Below are 20,941 nucleotides of genomic sequence, written 5' to 3'. Positions count from 1 at the left end.
ATTAATGTTTAAAAAATTACTTTAAAAAATTATATATTTTTTAATTAATTCTGTAATATTTATAATTTATATTATATATATATTCTTAATATATAAGTTGGTTCAAAAATTATATGTTTTGATTAGTTGAGACAAGTTTTATATAATATATAGCATTGATAACAGTGAAAATGATTTGATAGAAAATACTCAACAAACATTATAAATTAAAAACTTGTTATTTATTTACAGTTTATACACTAAACTTAATTAATTAAATAAATATTAAAAAGTACTTTATTTTATAAGTTTATAAAACTATAATTTCAAGTTCATTGTACCAATTCCAGTATAATAAAATTAAGCTATTTGTTAATAAATAGTTTTAATTATTTATGAAGTATTATTAATTTATAAGAATATCTTATTAATTGATTATATATTTTATTTAATAAATTATATTATAATAGAATACCTAAACATAAGTAAATTATTGATAAATTGAACAAATTTGGTGAAAATGGCAAATATGAATAAATTCAAAAATATTGTCAATCACTTCAATACAATGGCATCGCAGTCGGCACCTAATGATAGCAAAATAATTCGGTCAAAATTAATATTGAAAAAGTACCCGTATCATTCACTATGTGAACTACTTTTTGAAAGATTACAAACTGACCCTGATAAACCATGCATTGTATGTATCGATTTATCTAATTTCATTTATTAACAATAAGTATTATTAATTATTAATATTATTAATCAATATTTAATTTGATTACCAGATTGACTGTTCACTGGATAGACGTTGGACTAAACGACAAGTGTTTGAATCGAGTCTCAACTTTGCCTACTATTTGATAAATGACTGCCAATTAAGCAAAGGAGACATTGTTTGCTTTGTGACCAACAACTCAGATATTCACGCCATTAGTATTGTCGGTGTATTAGTTGCCGGCGGTGTCTATAGTTCTTTGGCTGAACATTCATCTGAACGTAAGTCTAGTTTTAATTTTGTTTTTTTATAATCATTTATTTATTTATTCAAATAATATAATGTTAGGTGAGATACGTGAAGTGATTGAAAACATTAAGCCAACTGTTTTGGTGTGTATCGGACAAAACTTTCAGGTTATGGATGATGTGGCTAATGATTATCCATTTGTTAAGGTTTGTCAATTCATTTATCATTATATTTATATAACATTTTTAACATAAAATTTAGAAAAATTAGTTAAATGCAGTTTAAGACATAGTTGCATTTTTAGTAATATAATTATTTAAAACTAAAATTTAAAAAATATTTATATAAAAGTACAATAAAATTTGTAATTATATGAAATAATAAGTATTGTATTATTTCAGAAACTGTTGGTAATCGACGAGCCGTCCAAAGCAGAGATTAAAAAGAAAAGTGATTTATTGACAATTGAGAAGATATTTGAACAAAACCGTAAAGACAACATCCAATTACCCATTTGTGGTGATTTGGATGATTGCGCAACACTTGTAATGAGTAGTGGCAGTACAGGGCGTCCCAAAGCCATACTCCGAACAAATCGTAACTTTTTGGCCACAATCGCTACAATGCAACACAAAGAGTTGTGTCCACTCACTTCCGGTGAGATATTCCTCTCGAGTGGTTTTTGTCATATATGTGGCCAGAGGTCACTATTCTCGTGCATCAATGGCGGCGCACAGTTGGCTATAATCAGGATTGAAGAGAAACACGACGACGCCTTCACTAACATTCATAAGTATAATATAACGAGTGGTTTCATAATAACAACACAATTGAATTATTTGGCAAAAAATTATGAAAAGTATGACAAAAATTATTTGAAGAGTTTTTGCGACATTTTAGCCGGTGGTTCACATTTGTCAGACTCTACTTATAAAGCAATTGTCGAGTTATATGACTTTGAAAAGTTTAGAAGCTGTAAGTTATATACAAATTTGTTATATATTTGAAAATAATTGTGAAATTTTATTATTTTAGGCTATGGTATGTCTGAAATTGGTTGGGCTATAATGGTCTACCTGAGCGATCAACGCCGACTCACCAACACCGCCACATGCGGTAAAGTATCGCCCGGTTTAGAGTGCAGAGTGATTGATGAAAATGAACAGCCAGTTGGTCCTAATGTGTTGGGACAGCTATGTTTTAGAGGGGATCAGGTATGTAATAATTGAAAGATTATTTTACAGATTATTAAATTAAATTAAAATTGTTTTTAATAAAATTATATATTAAAAACTAATACTTTATTTTATACTTTAATGTAACTCCAGGTGACTCCAGGATATCTTAATAATGATAAAGAAAATGCTAAACTGTTTACAAACGACGGTTTCCTTAAAAGTGGTGATTATGGCTATTATGACGATAAGGAGTTTTTCTATGTTATCGGAAGATTCAAAGAAATTATCAAAGTTGAAGGTATATCTCATGTCTTATTTTATTTTTATCAAAAAATATTCAATAGTAATGACAAATGTTTTTTTTTTGATAATTATTTCAATCATTAGGATATGTTGTATCTCCAGCAGAGTTGGAGCACATCCTATTGCAGAACAAGAAGATAGAAAACGTAGCCGTCATTGGCATTAAAGATGAGGAAAGGGATGAAATACCTATGGCTTTCGTGACACTCGTAAAGGGCGCGTCACTTACTGAACAACAGATTCAGGATTGGGTTGACTCTCGAGTTAATTACTATAAGAAGTTAAGAGGAGGCGTCCGTATCATTGACTCATTCCCTTTGACACCACTGAAGAAGATTAATAAAACAGAACTGAAGAGAATGATTCCGCCGGAACTCCTATAAAGTCATTACATATATATTAATACATTATATTATAAGGTTGTGCACCACTTATACTATAATTATTTAGATTTTTATTATTATTTTTTTATTGTAAGTTGATTTGTATTATTTGTTTGATGTATATTTTTTGATGTAAATTTTTGATGTAACTTATTTTACTTGTGTTTTAGTGACTCATTTGTGTTAAACCGATTGTAATTTTAGTTTAGTTTATTTTTGTTTTTTGTTTTCTTCAAATTTGAGTTTTATAAATTTAAATACTTAATATACATTAGTATAATATATAATATGAATTGTGATAATCGTTTTGATACTTTACTTTATTTAATTATTTGTATTATGAATAACTTAATATTATAATATATATTTTTGGAGAAAGATAATATCTCATATACATATGATTTAATGTATTTTAATAAGTAAATATAACTTAAATATAAAAAATTAAAATATCACATATTGTAATATAAATTTGTAAAAATCCATATTTAAAATAAATAATTATTTCTTTTTAAATACTATTTAATTATTATAATAATTACTCTATTAAAAAGCATGAAAATTATTGTCATTTTATTGTCAAATTAATATATATGTATGAAAACTAATGACAGTTTTTGTAAATCTCTAATATCAGTCATTTTAATTAATAATTATAATTGTATTATAAATGGAATAAACAAAATATTAATATTATTCTGAATTATAATTATTAATCCAAATTAATAAAATAAAAAAATAATTTCAAGAATAATATCGATATTTGTTTTATTTGCTGTAAGAGTTTAAACTCAGAATTTGTTTATTGGTTTGTAATGAAAATTATAATAAAAAAGTAAACACAAAATACAGTATTAAAAATGACTAATATTTTTGTTTTTTCTATAAATTATAGATTATACTGTAATTAAAATATTTTATTTAATGTTTAAATGCAATGTAGCTTATAGAAAGTAGAGTCACTTATTCAAAACTAAATATACAAAAAAATATTATAATTTTTTTTATTATAAATAAAACTTGAGTTAGTTTAAAGTATAATATATACAGTCGCTTTCAGAAGGGTGGTAACAGGTTTTTCGTGAATATCTAACTAAATATAATAAATAGAATAAAACTATTATTTTTGATACTATGGTTTTTTGGGACGGATATTGTAAAATCTTAACATTCGATGCAGCGCAGCTCAGGGATGTAGGGACAGGGAGGTACTGTATCTCAAAAACTATAATAGATATCAAAATATAATAAAAATTATTATATACAGGGTAAAAATTCATTTCATACGTGTTTTAGGATTTTTAAAAATATTGAGTTGTTTTCGAACAAAAAATATAAAACTGTCAAAAAAGCAAAAGTTTGATATAGGTTAAATTAAAAGTGTCAAGGTGTTTTAAAATTTAATTAATTGATCTTGAATCTATATTATATGCTTAATAATTTGTCTATACAAGAATTTTAATTTTATTGACTAGTTACTTAGTTATTTAAGATAACTATTTTCTCATTATATAATTTAAATAATACTTAAGTGCAATATTACTTAATATTAATTTTGTTATATAATAGAAAAATAGTTTTTTTTAAATAACTAAGTAACTAGTCAATAAAATTAAAATTCATGTATAGACAAATTATTAGGCATATAATATAGATTCAAGATCAATTAATTAAATTTTAAAACACCTTGACACTTTTAATTTAACCTATATCAAACTTTTGATTTTTTGATAGTTTTATATTTTTTGTTCGAAAACAACTCAACATTTTTAAAAATCCTAAAACACGTATGAAATGAATTTTTATCCTGTATATAATAATTTTTTCCATATTTTGATATCTATTATAGTTTTTGAGATACAGCACCTCCCTGTCCCTACATCCCTGAGCAGCACTACATCCAATATTAATATTTTATAATATCCGTCCCAGAAAACCATAGTACCAAAAATAATAGTTTTATTCTATATATTATATTTAGTGAGATATTCACTAAAAACCTGTTACCACCCTTCTGAAAGCGACTGTATATATATATTATTGATTCTATACATATATAGTAAATGTGATATTAATTTAATAATTGCATAAATAATTATAAAAATAATTGAAGTAACAATACATAGACATTTAATATTGCTTATTATACGCATTTTAATCAAATACTATTAAATCATTTGATATTATAATATATGATATTATAAATATTAATAAAGTAATAATAATAATAATAATATAATTATTGAATGAATTATCTTTGATTGACACACTCTGAGTAAGGAGGTGGTGGGTCAAACATATATGCCAAGTGTTGTTGTGTCAACAGTGCCACTGGGTTTTCCGCAATCAAAAGTGGGGTTTCGCGCACTTGTCTACCACTTATACATCTATTTTTTCGGTACCTCCTATATATGGCAAACCCTAGCAAATAGCAAGATGTGCACAATAATATAGCACCTGATATTACAAATATAATAGTGAGGGGCACTTTACTGACACATTTAAGACCATTATAGCGAGTCTCGTAATAGTTATGGTCACAGACACACATACCGGTGTCGACATCACAGCTTCTCATGAGATCATATATGTGACAATCGCTATTGTGCTTACATTGAGTGGACACACAGGTATGAGTTGTTAGATTAAGCACATAGTTTGGTCCGCACAGACATAAGTTATCCACACATTCCAGTTCGGGTTCTTCACACAAGTAGTGACAATAGTGGCCATAGTTGGACATAACTCGCGTACATTTGTGTCCATTACCGAAATCTATTTTATACGTGTCTTTACACACGCACTCACCGTAATGATTGCACAATCGGTTTACGTCATAGCGCTGACAGTCCTTATCATTGTTGCAACGATATGACTCACACCGACCCATCTTATGATTAAATTCATAATTAGCGTCACATTTACACATGAAATCCATACAGACTTCATGTGTACCGCAGTTGTCATCAGTTTTGCATGACTTTAGATGTGTTGTCTTTGGTCTACACATAAACTCTCCGTTTCTGACACCGACCTCTTCTGTGCCATCAGAACACTGACAAACACCAGTAGTTAACAGACAGACTCTATTGGTGTCCCATTCCTGACAAACCTCATCACTATTGCAGTAGTAATCTTCACATTTCATAAGCTTTGCATTATATCTATAGTTAGGCCGACATTTGCACATCCCTTCTAAACATTGTTGGTTGGGGTCGTGACACGGGTCGTATGTCGAGCACCGTTGTATTGAATCAAATTGCAAAAGCACATATCGGTGCTGATTAGGGTGGGCTAGAAAATTGGAGTCATAGGACATACATTTATATACTACTATTATAGGATATAAGAATATTTGACAAATAATTTGATATTTATAAAACATTATGCGTTAGTTATCATATGAACAATAGACTTAAATTAATAACACATTCATCATTAAAAAAATCGTAATAATTTTGTTTAATATTTTATATTATCAGAACTTGTATTCATTCAACTAAACAACAATAGCATTACTTCGACAACATTTGATATCTTGTTGTCTTTGGCAACAATTTTTATACAAAACATAATCATATTATTTACTTAAGGCTTAGCTTTTAAATAATTGATTTTAATTTATTATATCAATGTTTGTTTTGATTGCATACACTTCACACTTTAAAACTTAAAAATGTTTTATTTAATATAGATTTAATTAATTAACTAATTTTTAATATATAATAATAATACTGTATAAACTAATTTGTCTTTTGTTGTATTTTATAGCTAAGATAATTTTTTGTAAAAATTACTTTAAATTAAATTCATAATTAATTAAGCTTACATAACTTTTAATGTTCATATATTTTATTAAAATAATAATAATTACAAATTAATCTTGAAATATTGTTATCAATTTCTATAATGTTAATATTTGTAATATCTTAAATATATAAGGCGTGGTTCACATATTACGTTCGCACTTGAGGGGAGTTGTGCCTAGTTGAGTTGCCTAGCGAACTTTTGCGAACGAGGGGAGGGGAGGGTATAGTCTTTAAAAACGTTCGCATTTAGATAATATTTTATTTCTTGTGGTGGGGGGGGGGTWGCGGTTAGGGACATGCGAACGTATTTTTTTTAAATGACTACATGCGAACAATTGCGAACATAGGGGAGGGAGGGGGTCTAGATTTCTTAAAAAGTGAGAACGTAATATGTGAACGACTCCTAATAGTTTAAATGTTAAATCAAGTTTATTAATTACAAACTTAAATACTGTATTATAAATTTTATCATTTATATCGTATTATTTAAGCAGTATATGATATACTGTATATCCTATTAGATATAAGGAATTAATTAAACAAAGAATTAAAAATTAATATTTACGGTATTTTATTATACAGTAAATTTACATTTAGATATACAGTACTCATTTTATTATTTATTATTTAAGATTATAAAATAATAAAATAAAATTTTATTAAGATTTTAATTAAAATTGTACATTTTAAAATAATTTTATATTAAAATGATATGTTTGTATAATAGATTCAGTATTTATAATTCAATAACTTATATTGTCATAAATAGAAACATTAATTATATTTATGGAAAATTATATTTAACTTAGAATTCACAATATGTATTAACAAATGGTGATTGATCAAAGAGAGTGAGTGAGTGAGTGAGTGTGTGTGTGTGTGTGTGTGTGTGTGTGAGTGAGTGAGTGAGTGAGTGTGTGTGTGTGTGTGTGTGTGTGTGTGTGTGTGAGTGAGTGAGTGAGTGAGTGAGTGAGTGAGTGAGTGTGTGTGTGAGAGAGAGATTTTAGTCTACTTTTTTAGTATTTATTGAAAGTGATATTTATGTGTTTATTTGTTTTAAATGTCATAATTTAAGTGATATTTTGAATCAATTTAATGTTTCACATTATTTCAATGTGTTTTCATACCAACATAAATGTGATTAAAAAATTGTTAACTTTGACTAACTATTATAGGTATGCTTTTAATTACTGCAAAACAATATTAAATATAATAATTTAATCTATGTATAATACAAATTATACGTATTATAGAATAATATTTAATATATTTTATGCAATTTAATGAAACTCTAAATATTAATAAATTTATTGAAAAACAAATTATAATTATAATTGGCTATAAATAGTCTCTGTTTTGTTTATTGTCGCCACAGCTGTAGCACCAATTGCCTCCTCATAAGGAGGGGGAGCAATACCGACCGATAACATTGGGGGTGCACTGCAACCTGCAGTCATTAAGTTGGCATTTAATTCATACAAATGCGACGGTTCATCATTTATGGGTCTATTACTGTAATAGTATGGTTGAGGTTCACGACGAACTATATATGATTTATGGATCAAATTGTTTTCAAACTGATTGTTCATTAATACCCCATTAGATATATTAAATAATTCACTATTTATTTGTTGTGCACTACAATCAATTTGATCATTATTTCTATTATTATTTTGAATTTGTAAATTATTACTATTACCGGCATTATTATTATTATTATTATTATTATTATTATTATTATTATTATTATTATTATTATTATTATTATTATTATTATTTATTGTGTTATTATTATTATTGCAATTATTATCATTTATATTGATTTGATTGTTATTTTCTTCATTTCTTTTAATTCTATCTAAAAGACTTGTAATTATAATTTTTTTTCTATTGACAAAATGTCTTCGGTATAGACATCCGGATATCATTAGTAAGACAATTAAAGCGATGACACCAGAGATCATATATATGGACCAACTCTTGGATTCTTTAGTTTGTGGTTCTTCATAGTCAGTGTCATACTTGCATTGATTACCATTTCTTAAATCTTCGATATAATGTTTAAGACAAACACATTTACCATTTTGACAGACTCTATGGGGGTCATCACTAAACCGTGATGAGCACTGGTAGTCTTCGGTACAAAATGAACGCTTGCAATAACCATCAGTTGTTTCATAATCTGCATTACAAATACATATATTATTGAGACACCGTTGGTTTCGGTCAGATATACAGTCACAGAAAACATGACAATCTTTACCAAGTGTTGTGTCTATTCGCTCACATTTAAACCCATTTGTCTTATTTGGTGCATAAAGTGGCGCACAATTACAGTAATAACCATTTGGTTGTTTATAATTAGCACAAATATCCGGGTCTATACACAATGTCCTGTTTGAATCGTATGGTATTTTACAATAATTTTGTGGATTCAAACATTTATTTGATTGTGAGGGCACACACTTTTGATTGTCATTTAATTCATAAAACGGTTTACACTGACAAACACTGTCCATACATACCATCATAGGATCGGTACAGTTATGAGTGTCATTACAAGACTCCTTTGTTTCTGCAAATATGTTTGGTATAAAAACATCGAAATTATTTTGAACTAAACTATTTCGATAGTCATCGTAATCATTGATATCTTGATAATTGATATTTTTATAAACTGATAATTTTGTCGTATTTATAGTTAAAGTAAATTCTGGTTTTAAATTATCAGCAATTGTTTGTTGTGTCATAAAATAAAATACACATAAAACTATAACATAATAAAAGTACATTATTTAATTAGTTAGTTGTACTGTAGTTATGTACTTATTTATTACTCATAATTACTTATATTAATTTTTATTATATTTTGACTTGTTTTGTACTTTCGATATTGATTTTACTATTGAATAATTTAATTGAAGTATTATAAATTATAATGTACAATTTTTTAAATGTCTTGTTAACATTATTAAGTATTAACATGGTTACGCTATCTTTTAATTAAAAAAACCTATTATTTTTATATAATATCAAAATTAGAAAGATATAATTAATATAAGAAAAAAGAAAATATTATTTAATTCATGTTAATATTTTTATTAAATAATTTGTAATTTATTTTTTAATAAATCTTATAAAAATGAAAAAATTATTTTTATTTTAATCATAAAAATGTAATTTATAGCTTTGTTTCATTTACTATGGTTTTGAATCTAAACTTTTGATTATTTAGTTATTTATTAAATAAACTGTAGAGTACTTAATATATTTTTGTTTTTATTTTAGTCTTAAATGTATCTTACTTTAATATAAAAATTACTATAATAGATTGATTATAGTAAATTAATTTGTAACAAATATTAATATTACTAATTTTATGTTACAATTTTATGTGGAAACTAAATGTTTCAGCAAATTATTGAAATAAATTAATACTCTAATAACTTATTATTAATAAGTCATACAATATTTCATTTTATGTGTTATATAATATGATATAAATTAAGAATCAATAAATAGATCAATAGATAAGATAGCAATACATGTTTGCTAACAGATCTCCATATTATAACCTCTAATATATTAATATATTATTTGCTTTAAAGGAGCAATAAATACAGTATATTTATGGTTAATCAAAAGGGGTAGAGGGGTAAAAACAGTTTACCCCCTTATAGATTAATAATTAATGATTTTACAAGTTGTAGACTACAACTACAAAATAATTTTATTCATTTTTTAAAACAAAATATGCTTTTAAGATAATTAAAGTCTATTATAAATGATTTCAATAATTTTATTTATAGATTACCTTAAATTATTTAGAGATGATTCACATCGACATTGATTTGGAAAATATTTGAGAAGTTATGGAAATTGATATCTTTTACTTTAGTAATTTTTGGAAATTTATAATAAATGTTTACATCACATCAAATTACACCTCTATTTTTTGTCAATTTATTTTACCCAATATCCCTCATTATAATAGAAAACATTGCTTAACCCTGATTATATTATGCTCAGGTACAATAAAAACATTATATAGAAAATAAATCAAATCAACTAAAGTGTACTAAACTGATCTCATTAAATAAATGATAAAATATATTGTTGTATACATTGGTTAAATTCAACACAATTGCAATTATCTGTTGATTAGGTGTTAATTTTACGTAATTACAAATTACAGCATAAGTTAGGTATGAGTAACCAATGTATTGCACCAATGCTTGACTTTCCTGTCAAAATATACGGTAAATATATTAAATATTTTATAACCAATATTTGTTTTTAAATTATCATATGATTCATACTTTAATCATTAGCCGTTAAATTTGAAGTATTTATACAAAATATTTTTCCTAAAATATAGAGTATTATAATTTGTTTTTATAACGGTTGACACATTGATAGAAATTTATTATTGAATTTTATTACTTATGACTTAACAATTTATTTAATTTATTTTCGTTTGAAGTTTTATTTTTCTTTAATAGTAGTGCTTGAATCTGATTAAACTCAATAATTTTGACAAAGAGGTAATTGTTATTTTTTTAATTATGTTATTTTTGTTAATATTTTATTTTATTAATGTTTGTTTACTAACTTTAATAAAAGTAATTATTCAATTGTTTATTAGTTCAATTTTTAGTTAATAATTTTTTTTATACATTAAATAATTAGAAATATATTAGTGAAAGAAGAAATTTATGTTATTTATAAATGACTGAAATAAATTGCTTTATTGTTATTTACAACTAAAAAACTATTTATAATTCTAAAATAAACTATGATTTTTATAATTGAATAATTCAGCAATATATATAATATATATAATATATATAATATATATAATATATATAATATATATAATATATATAATATATATAATATATATAATATATATAATATATATAATATATATAATATATATAATATATATAATATATATAATATATATAATATATATAATATATATAATATATATAATATATATAATATATATAATATATATAATATATAATACTGTATAATATAATAAATATATAAGCTTTAAATATAATGTAATGTTATTATGTATTTTAGTTAAATTTGTTAAGCATAAATTATAAATGATTTTGTTGTTCAATTTTATGATAATGTATTTGATATGTTGTTAATAATGATAATTAATTAATATTTATATATCAATAGATTGATTACAATTCAATTAAACAACAAACATGTTTTTAGCCAAACTATTATCTGAGTGTCCGGCAAAAAGTTGGTTACATAAAAACACTGTTAAAAACAATACAAGTGTTCAGTTGGCAGCAAATGACCCAAACATAGACAATGACACCCAAAGGGCACAATACGTGCGCTCAATACCTAACGCTTTGTTATATAATGATCTACTACTACAAGGATATCTAGTGAACAGAAATTTTTTGACAAAAATTAATAATTTTGAAATCCGTGAAAATGACATTTGGTTGGCAACGTATCCAAAGTCAGGCACCACTTGGACTGAAGAAATTTTGTCACTTATTTGTAATAAGGGAGACATAGATAAAGTCAAAGACAAATTGCTGCCCAAACGTGTGGTTCATTTTGAAGTGGGTCGACCTGTTGGGCACTCCAAGTGGCTCAAGAAGCTCAAGTCACCCAGGTTGATTGCCACACATCTACCTGTTACACATATACCTAACCAATTAAAGCAGACTAAATGCAAAGTAAGTTAATCTATTAATTAATTAATTTGATTTCAAAACTTTCAAAATCAATTAATTTTACTGAAATTAATTGTTAGTACAAAAGTACAGTCGCACAAAAAAAAATAACGTATATTTTAAGTTCATTTTAGTACTTTTTATATTTTTTTGGGAAAAATTTAGATGTATTTAATTTGATAAGTTTTATTAGAGTTATAAATTTATATTTTGTAAATTTGTTACTTGTTTTTATAACATTATAAATATTATCATTAAACAATAAAATTTATTATTATATATTATTTCATACTTATACACAATTATTAATATGTTTTATGATATTATAGATAATATATGTGGTACGTAATCCCAAGGATACCTCAGTATCATTTTACCACCATCACCGCATGAGCTCATTCCTGGGCAACTATGACTGGTCGTGGGATATCTATGTTGACCTATTCCTAAAAGGTCAGTTAGTTTATGGTGACTGGCTGTCCCACGTTGAAGGCTATTGGCAATTACATAAACAATACCCAAATCGTGTGCTATTTGTTTCATACGAAGAATTAAAGACAGATTTACCGAAAATGATTGCATTGATCGCCCGTTTTGTGGGTCAGCCTCTATCGGATGAGATCATACAGAGAATTGCTAATCACTGCAGTTTTGATGAAATGAAATCCAATAAAATGGTTAATAGAGAAAAGCTACCGATATTTGCAAATGGATTATTTGATATGACTGAGACTAAGTTTATGAGGAAAGGCATTATCGGTGACTGGAGGACACACTTTACCGATGAACAGAGCGATAGATTTGATAAACACTATAACAAACAACTCAATGATTTAGGTATACATATAGCTTATGATAGTCAAGAAGCGCAACAATTAATGCAACCGTTTGGACGTATTATTTATGGCAATAAAGATCAAACTGAACTCTCAAATGTATATAATATATTGTAATATTAGTTATTTATTTTTGTAATTTTGAATTTAATTTCTAAATAATATTAATTAGGATAAAAGTAAAACAATTACTTTATAAAATAATTATAATGTTGTCATTTCATAGAAAATTTTTGCTTAATTTCAATTCATTTTAATTTTATCTATTCATTAAAATATTCATTTTATATTCAACGCTTAAATTTATTTAGTTTTATTTGTTATAATGTTATTAAAATAAAACTGCTATAATAGATAACGACTCTAATATTAATCTCACATCAATGTAATCTATTATAATATAAAGTATAATTAAATTATATGTATAACAGTAGTTATTTCATTATACACTATACTCCTCTTTAATGTTGTTTAAATGGTAAAAATGAAAAAATTTGTATTATAAAAAATATATTAAAAGAAATACGATTAAATTTTATTGTTAATATTAATATTATTTTTTAAATAACTTAATTTAAAAGATTTTATAAAATAATATAACTTTAACTAATGACTTCTATATGTTCAAATTAATTAAATTATGTTTATAATTTAAATTATAATATATTAATATTAATTATCAATATATATTATTTATTAGTATAAAACATTATGATTTAAAATAAATTTATCTAAAACAATAACAAATTAAAAATTCTTTAATTTAATAAAACCGAAACCTTTATTCAAATATTCATTTGATAGTTATTTACCAATAATTACTAATTAAAAATAGTAATTAAAGTTATTTATTTAACTCTTGCAAAACAATATTTCTTTTTATAAATAAATAAAACTATCATAAGATTCATTATATGATTATTAAATAGTATTTAATTAAGAGTATTATCAAAATACAGGTAATTAATTAGTTACCAAAAAAACAAACAAAAACAGTGAATAATATAATATTATTTGTCAAATGATTTGCTTATTTTTCAAAGTTTTCATTAATATGTAAAACTATAATATAATATATTTGTATTATCACTATATTTGATGTTTCGTATCGATAGCGACATAACACAGGATAACAACACTTACAGTGGTATTCAATAGAGATATAAAACTAAGAACCAACTCATACTTAAAATTTTAATACTTAAGATAAGTTGATTCTTATTCTTATAAAACGTTGCAAAAACAAGTGCTCAAAAAATTGATGCTTATGTTTGCGCATCATGTATACACATGCGCAACACTTAACCGAATCAGTAAAGAAACTATGAAAACAGCTGTTGTTGTTATTGTTATTTAAATAAAGTTATCGAATTAAACAATGTCACGAAAAAACTTTTCTGAATACGACCGCAATTTGTTAGTATCATTGATTGAACCATTTTCTTCAATACTAAAAGATATGAAGAAAGATTCAATCACCAATCAAAAGAAAAAAAATATTTGGGAACAAATTGCGGTCGGGTTTAATTCAGACCCAAATATAACGTGTTCCCGTAATAATGAGCAATTAATTAAAGCATGGCATAATATTTGCTCGCGCACTAAAGAAGAGATTGCCAAGAACAAACAGGCAAGAAAAAAGACAGGCGGCGGACCACCTGCAGAGGAAATAAGTACAATCAGTGCCAACGTTGCAGGTAAACAACTGTCGGGACTAATGAACTATACGGAGATCAATATAATACCGAAATACTTATTTTAGGAATGTTAGGGGATGTATTAAATCCATTGGACAATCCATATGACGGTGATGTTGGACATCATGACAATGATGTCACCACATCCAACAATAATTTGAATCAGAACTCGCACGAACCAGGTGATCAAAAACTAACACCAAGAAAAAAATCACCAAATAAAAAGTATTTTATTAGTCGTAAACGAGTCTGCACTCCATCAACTAATACAACAACTGATGAAATATTGGAAATGAGACGTAAAGAGCATTTGGCTAAAATGGAATTATTAGAAATAAAAACTGAATATTATAAGAAAAAATTGAAATCTAAATTTGGTAATTAAATAAAATATTATTAATAGTCTAATCTATATAATTAATTAATTACATTTAATTTGAATAATAAAATAATTTTTATAAATATTAATTAAAAAATCTATTAATAATAGATTGTCTTAAATCATTTCCTGCATTAGTTGTATTGTGATTTTCGTGCTGAGCAGTATCCAATACAACATCATAATTAAAATCAAAATCATTTTTAGATATTAAATAATTATGTAATATAAAACATGCGGTGATTGTTGTTAATGAATTATTAATATCTTGTTTAATAGATCCTGATAAACATGAAAATCTTTTTTTCAAAACACCAAAAGCTCTTTCAATTGTATTTCTTGTTCTTATATGTGAATAGTTATATGCTTTTTCTGCATTAGTCTTAGGATCTAATAATGGTGTTAATAAATATGGTTTACATCCATAACCGCCATCACCTAACCGAGTCAGTAAAGAAACTATGAAAGTAATGGTATTTACATGTAAATAACTTACCTAACAACCAACCGGGTGAAATAACTTTATTAACAAGTTTAGCACAGATTTCACTATTATTAAATATGCGACTATCATGTACCGAACCAGGCCATCTAACAACTACATTAGTAAATCTAAGATTTGCATCACAAATTGCTTGAACATTAATTGTTATGCAACCTTTTCTGTTACGAAATATTTCACGATTGCTAACACCTTAAGTAAATAAATAATTATTTTTTAAAGTATAATTATTTAATTATATATTAATATAATATACCTGATGCTAATATTTGTATATGTGTGCAATCAATTGCACCAATTACTCCAGGAAAAGGTCTGACAGATTGATCATTAATAAACAAATTATAAAACCCTTTCATAATATTTTTTGAATTTTCATTTGTTGGTGAAATTATAAATTGATTATATAATTTGCATATAGATTTAGATACACGGGCGACAGTCCGAGATATTGTAGATTGTGATAATCCAATAGTATCACCTAATCGAGTCAGTAAAGAAACTATGAAAGTAATGATATTTTACAAGCAAATTATATTTTTTATTTACCTGTTACTGTTTGCATCGATCCTGTTGCATAATATCGAAGTGCAATTAATAATTGTTTATCTGCAGGTACTCGATGATTATGAGATGGCCCTATCTCAAGATCTTGTTTTATGAAATTTAATAGATCTGTAAATGAATTTTTATTCATTCTATAGCGTTTTTTAAACGCATTTTCTGGATATTGATCCAAAGGGTTGCACTTAATATATTTAACTCTTTCAGTGATTTGTCTTCTTTTATTAATAATATTAATATCTCTAATTAAAGACAAATCGGAGTCCATTATCACTTAACTGAGTCAGTAAAGAAACTATGAAAACAGTGGTATTTTTTGATTATTGTATATTACAAAACATATGATTGCAATATATTTTTATATAAAAAAAGCCAACTTAAAGGCTTTAAGTATGATATGTGTAAAACTTAAAATATCTGTGATCTGAGCATCAATTTGAGTTACACTTACAATAAGTACGTTTATTGCATACTGTGTGAGCATAAACTAATAATCTAAGCACTAACTTATGCTCAAGCATAACTATTGAATACCACTGTTAATGTCTAATCATTTAATTACTTGAAGAGAGTCTTTGCCGTACAGTATATCTATTATTGTCTGATATAATAATTTACTCATACTTTTAAATATTACACTTATTATTAGTACTTTAAGTATAGATAAATTTAGTTTAGTTTTTTCCAGTGAAATGTTTTTTGTTTAGATGTAATTAAAACGTATTTCATTTATTTTGTTATTATATTTTGATAAATAAATAATATTTTTGTTTTTATAGTTAAAATAGATAAATATTGCAATTGTTAGTAAATAAATAATTTATATAATTTTATGCAATACATGGATTACATAATTTTATATAAAATATAAAGAAATTTAATTACTTTTATAATTATAATTTATTATAATTTTTTAATTATATGTATTTATATAACTTTTATTTTATAATGTGCATCAAAAATTTATTTAAAATTTTTAATTTATATATAAATACAATTATTTAATTAATAAACATTTAATCAAATTATCTTGGAACAATTAAAAATGTTAATCAATAATTATTAATAGATTAACATCTGAGATCAATGTACTAAATGTAACAATAATGAGATTATAAAGTACACAAAAAATCATTATAAGTGTAATTCATATATTTTAAAGTATTTCTAGAAATATTTTTAAAATAATTTTATAATTAAATTATAGTCAAAATTAAAAGTAAAACAATCCTATAGAGCACTTCAATGACAAGACTATTAACATATAGCATGACCTGTCGTTTTTGACTTTCGGGTAACAGTTGACTCACTTTATCAAACAGATCGATGGTGTTTAGGTACCGGTGCTCATCAATATAGATGTCATTTGACATTTTGTCATCAATCAAATAATTTTGTTCAATAAGTTGAATTGGATTTGAAGTTAATTTAATATTTTGGCCATTAATTACTTTGATAGTAACAGAAGTAATAATAATAATCACTAAAACTTTAAATTAAATTAAATTAAAATAAATTACTACATTGAAAACAATAAACATAATTGTATTATATTTACCTTGACATATTAATTTAGAAATGATATACATTGTAATTGAAATTTTTAAATAATATTTCAAGTATTTTAATTAAATGACAACATTTATAATGAATTGTCGCTCTTTTATATAACATTCAAAAGTAGTCACAAAACCGATATCTTATCTCTCGACGCCTTCCTGTGTGTTATATTTCTTACTAATTATTAGTTAAATTATATCAACTAATCATAGAGTGACTGAATGCACAATATTTTGTTACAATAACTAACAAACATTTAAGAAAAAATATGTCAACAGTTTTAGTATAAATAATATAATCTAATAAATATATATTTTAAATAACTTTTAATTTAATTAAACTATTTAATACATATAAATAAAAAATAAATAAAATTCTGTTAATACTAGTTTCAATATATCTTATTTTAATTAATAATATTTAATTAAAAGCTAAAAATAAACTATTTGTCAAAAAACTAATTATATTATAAGTAAAACATAATTTTAAGATAATTAAAATAATAATAATATATAAGATTACTTCACATATTTGTCTATATGTTTTTTATCAATTATCTTTAAATTACACTAAAATGTAAAATTATTTTTATTTTTTATATTTTAATCAAAATTGAATAATTATTTTTAATTTAAAATAATATTCGGTAAGTATTAATAATAATTTCCTATTTTTCTAAAAATTTATATAATTTTTTAGTCCTTTTAGATTTTGAAATTAAAAATGTTATAAAAGTCTAAACCCATCCGTATTTCACCTAATTTTAGAAAGTCTTAAACATCAGCGCCGACGACAACAGCGGCGATGCTTTTAATTTCAATTATCTGGTCAACAATACGCTGTATTTAAAAGTGACCAAGGGCAATGTTGTAGATAATTTTAAACTAAATAAAATTGTAATTGGTCATTTTTAATTAATTGTATGATTGGCCATAAAATTACAGTCGACTGTTAAAAAATTGTAAAAATGATAGTCGACTGCAATTATCTGCCCAATCATGAAATTAATTAAAAAATGACCAATTACAATTTTATTTAGTTTAAAATTATCTACAACATTGCCCTTGGTCACTTTTAAATACAGCGTATTGTTGACCAGATAATTGAAATTAAAAGCATCGCCGCTGTTGTCGTCGGCGCTGATGTTTAAGACTCTAATTTTTAGTAAACCATTATTAATATCTTTCACTTCTTTATGTATTTAATTTCTAACATTAATTGTAAAAAATTATCAAAACCTTAAAATTTATTTATATTTTATTCAAAAATTTTAATCCTTTAATACATTTAGTTTTTAGTATTTTTAAAATAATTAATTTAGTAGGGACCAATTAATAATTTACATATCTGAACTTAACTACAATTAGGGGTTGTAAAGATTCACTCCATTGTCTTATTCCAAAAGTTCCAATGTTCCCAATGTTCCCAATGTTCCTAATGTTCCCAATGTTCCCAATGTTCCCAATGTTCCCAATGTTCCTAATGTTCCCAATGTTCCCAATGTTCCCAATGTTCCCAATGTTCCCTGGGAATTCATAATAAATCTATTTTCTTGTGCTACCACCTATTGACTCTTAAACAACACATTTTATTATGTTTTAATTTTTAATTTAAGTTTTTGTGCTATTTATTGTAAATAATTTATTGTTAATAATATAAATTATATTTTCCCTTCTAACGAGTTAAGGAGGAAAAATAAAGTATTTTCCATATTTTCCATTGGAGAGATTTTATTAGGGAACTTCCCCCCATTGGTAATCATTACAAACCCTAACTACTATACAGTAACTGTATTATGCGATACAATGTCTTATAATAACATTTGATGATAAATAAGTAAAGTTTGGAAAACTAAGAAAATTACTATTTGTTTTGATATAAAATAATAGTTTCTATTAATTATGTTATAAAATAGACAACAATTATTTAGGCATTTAGGTATAAATTATAGTTATTAAATCAAATAAATTATAATTGAATTTCATATTGTTTTTACTTTAAAAAGAAATGTAGATTTTCAGTAAAATATTAATCGATTAAATGTATTAATGATTTTTCGGGATTGACTGAACTGCGGTCAGCAATGGGATATTCTGCGGTCGGCTATATCTCGAATACGGTAGGTCAGATGTTGCGGTCACCAATAGAAAAATTGTAGGGAACAAAAAGTTTATGTTGAAATGTATGGTCAAAAAAAATATCTGACCACCAGGGACCACATAAAAAAATTAAAACTTGTTTTTTATCAGTAATGATGCTGCGATTTAAATAAAATTGCGGTCAATTATTAACTGGAAAACCAGTAGTCAGATATCAGTCAGTAGTCAAACATAAAAGATTTAATTAATAAAAAGGTAGAAACAATGACACACAAATTTTAGGTCCATCTGTGACGTATTTTTTATTTTAAAATGTTGCGGTCAGTGTTTATCTAGAGATTATTGTTCCTTTCTTTTAATTAACAACTTTTATATGTCCACAAGTAAACAATGTAAACTTTTTGTTCCCTACAACTTTTCTATTGGTGACCGCAACATCTGACCAACCATATTCAAGATATGGCTGACCGCAGCATCATTACTGATAAAAAACAAGTTTTAATTTTTTTATGTGGTCCCTGGTGGTCAGATATTTTTTTTGACCATACATTTCAACATAAACTTTTTATTTCCTACAACTTTTCTATTGGTGACCGCAACATCTGACCAACCATATTCAAGATATGGCTGACCGCAGCATCATTACTGATAAAAAACAAGTTTTAATTTTTTTATGTGGTCCCTGGTGGTCAGATATTTTTTTTGACCATACATTTCAACATAAACTTTTTGTTCCCTACAACTTTTCTATTGGTGACCGCAACATCTGACCTACCGTATTCGAGATATAGCAGACCGCAGAATATCCCATTGCTGACCGCAGTTCAGTCAATCCCTGATTTTTCTTATATCATTAAACTGGACTTAATATTAATATGTGATTTATAACTAAAATAAATTATCTGTTTTAACAATGAAATACTTATACGATTTAACTATTTATTATTGCATTCAACATACAATACAAT

The 20,941-nt window shown here is 25.0% G+C and overlaps 3 protein-coding genes across 3 annotated transcripts; 2 read left to right on the top strand and 1 right to left on the bottom strand.

Moving 5' to 3' along the window:
* Nucleotides 1–499: 499 nt before the first annotated feature.
* Nucleotides 500–2,846, top strand: LOC128957966 (luciferin 4-monooxygenase-like). Its single transcript, XM_054303780.1, has 7 exons — nucleotides 500–679; nucleotides 768–978; nucleotides 1,046–1,152; nucleotides 1,348–1,921; nucleotides 1,982–2,160; nucleotides 2,275–2,422; nucleotides 2,512–2,846. The coding sequence occupies exons 1-7, from the start codon at nucleotides 500–502 to the stop codon at nucleotides 2,808–2,810; spliced, it is 1,698 nt and encodes a 565-aa protein (XP_054159755.1). The 3' UTR covers nucleotides 2,811–2,846.
* An 8,155-nt stretch (nucleotides 2,847–11,001) lies between these two features.
* LOC128958412 (sulfotransferase 1B1-like) lies at nucleotides 11,002–13,306 on the top strand. The gene is made up of 3 exons (XM_054304264.1): nucleotides 11,002–11,163; nucleotides 11,819–12,339; nucleotides 12,666–13,306. Exons 2-3 carry the CDS (start codon nucleotides 11,848–11,850, stop codon nucleotides 13,287–13,289), a joined length of 1,116 nt encoding a protein of 371 aa, XP_054160239.1. The 5' UTR covers nucleotides 11,002–11,163; nucleotides 11,819–11,847; the 3' UTR covers nucleotides 13,290–13,306.
* A 2,076-nt stretch (nucleotides 13,307–15,382) lies between these two features.
* LOC128957965 (putative nuclease HARBI1) lies at nucleotides 15,383–16,582 on the bottom strand. Its single transcript, XM_054303779.1, has 6 exons — nucleotides 16,307–16,582; nucleotides 16,182–16,231; nucleotides 16,007–16,065; nucleotides 15,745–15,942; nucleotides 15,483–15,686; nucleotides 15,383–15,405 (listed from the first exon to the last, which is right to left on the bottom strand). The coding sequence occupies exons 1-6, from the start codon at nucleotides 16,580–16,582 to the stop codon at nucleotides 15,383–15,385; spliced, it is 810 nt and encodes a 269-aa protein (XP_054159754.1).
* Between the last annotated feature and the right edge of the window lie 4,359 nt (nucleotides 16,583–20,941).

The sequence above is a fragment of the Oppia nitens genome, unplaced genomic scaffold (genome assembly GCF_028296485.1).
Source record: "Oppia nitens isolate AA-2021 unplaced genomic scaffold, nextdenovo-longstitch-racon4-pilon3 scaffold3_pilon_pilon_pilon, whole genome shotgun sequence".
Classification (NCBI taxonomy): domain Eukaryota; kingdom Metazoa; phylum Arthropoda; class Arachnida; order Sarcoptiformes; family Oppiidae; genus Oppia; species Oppia nitens.
Note: the sequence above shows the minus strand (reverse complement) of the source record. Positions and strands in the feature narration are given on the sequence as shown.

Excerpts from the sequence above, each read along its gene's own strand:
- LOC128957965 (XM_054303779.1), bottom strand. The coding sequence starts at position 16,582 with ATGGACTCCGATTTGTCTTTAATTAGAGATATTAATATTATTAATAAA. Across the intron at positions 16,232-16,306 it reads CAACAGGATCGATGCAAACA|GTGATACTATTGGATTATCA; the intron begins GTAACAGGTAAA and ends TGACTCGATTAG. Across the intron at positions 16,066-16,181 it reads TATCTCGGACTGTCGCCCGT|ACCTTTTCCTGGAGTAATTG; the intron begins GTATCTAAATCT and ends TCAATCTGTCAG.
- LOC128958412 (XM_054304264.1), top strand. The coding sequence starts at position 11,848 with ATGTTTTTAGCCAAACTATTATCTGAGTGTCCGGCAAAAAGTTGGTTA. Across the intron at positions 12,340-12,665 it reads TAAAGCAGACTAAATGCAAA|ATAATATATGTGGTACGTAA; the intron begins GTAAGTTAATCT and ends ATGATATTATAG.
- LOC128957966 (XM_054303780.1), top strand. The coding sequence starts at position 500 with ATGGCAAATATGAATAAATTCAAAAATATTGTCAATCACTTCAATACA. Across the intron at positions 680-767 it reads ACCCTGATAAACCATGCATT|ATTGACTGTTCACTGGATAG; the intron begins GTATGTATCGAT and ends TTTGATTACCAG. Across the intron at positions 1,153-1,347 it reads ATGATTATCCATTTGTTAAG|AAACTGTTGGTAATCGACGA; the intron begins GTTTGTCAATTC and ends GTATTATTTCAG.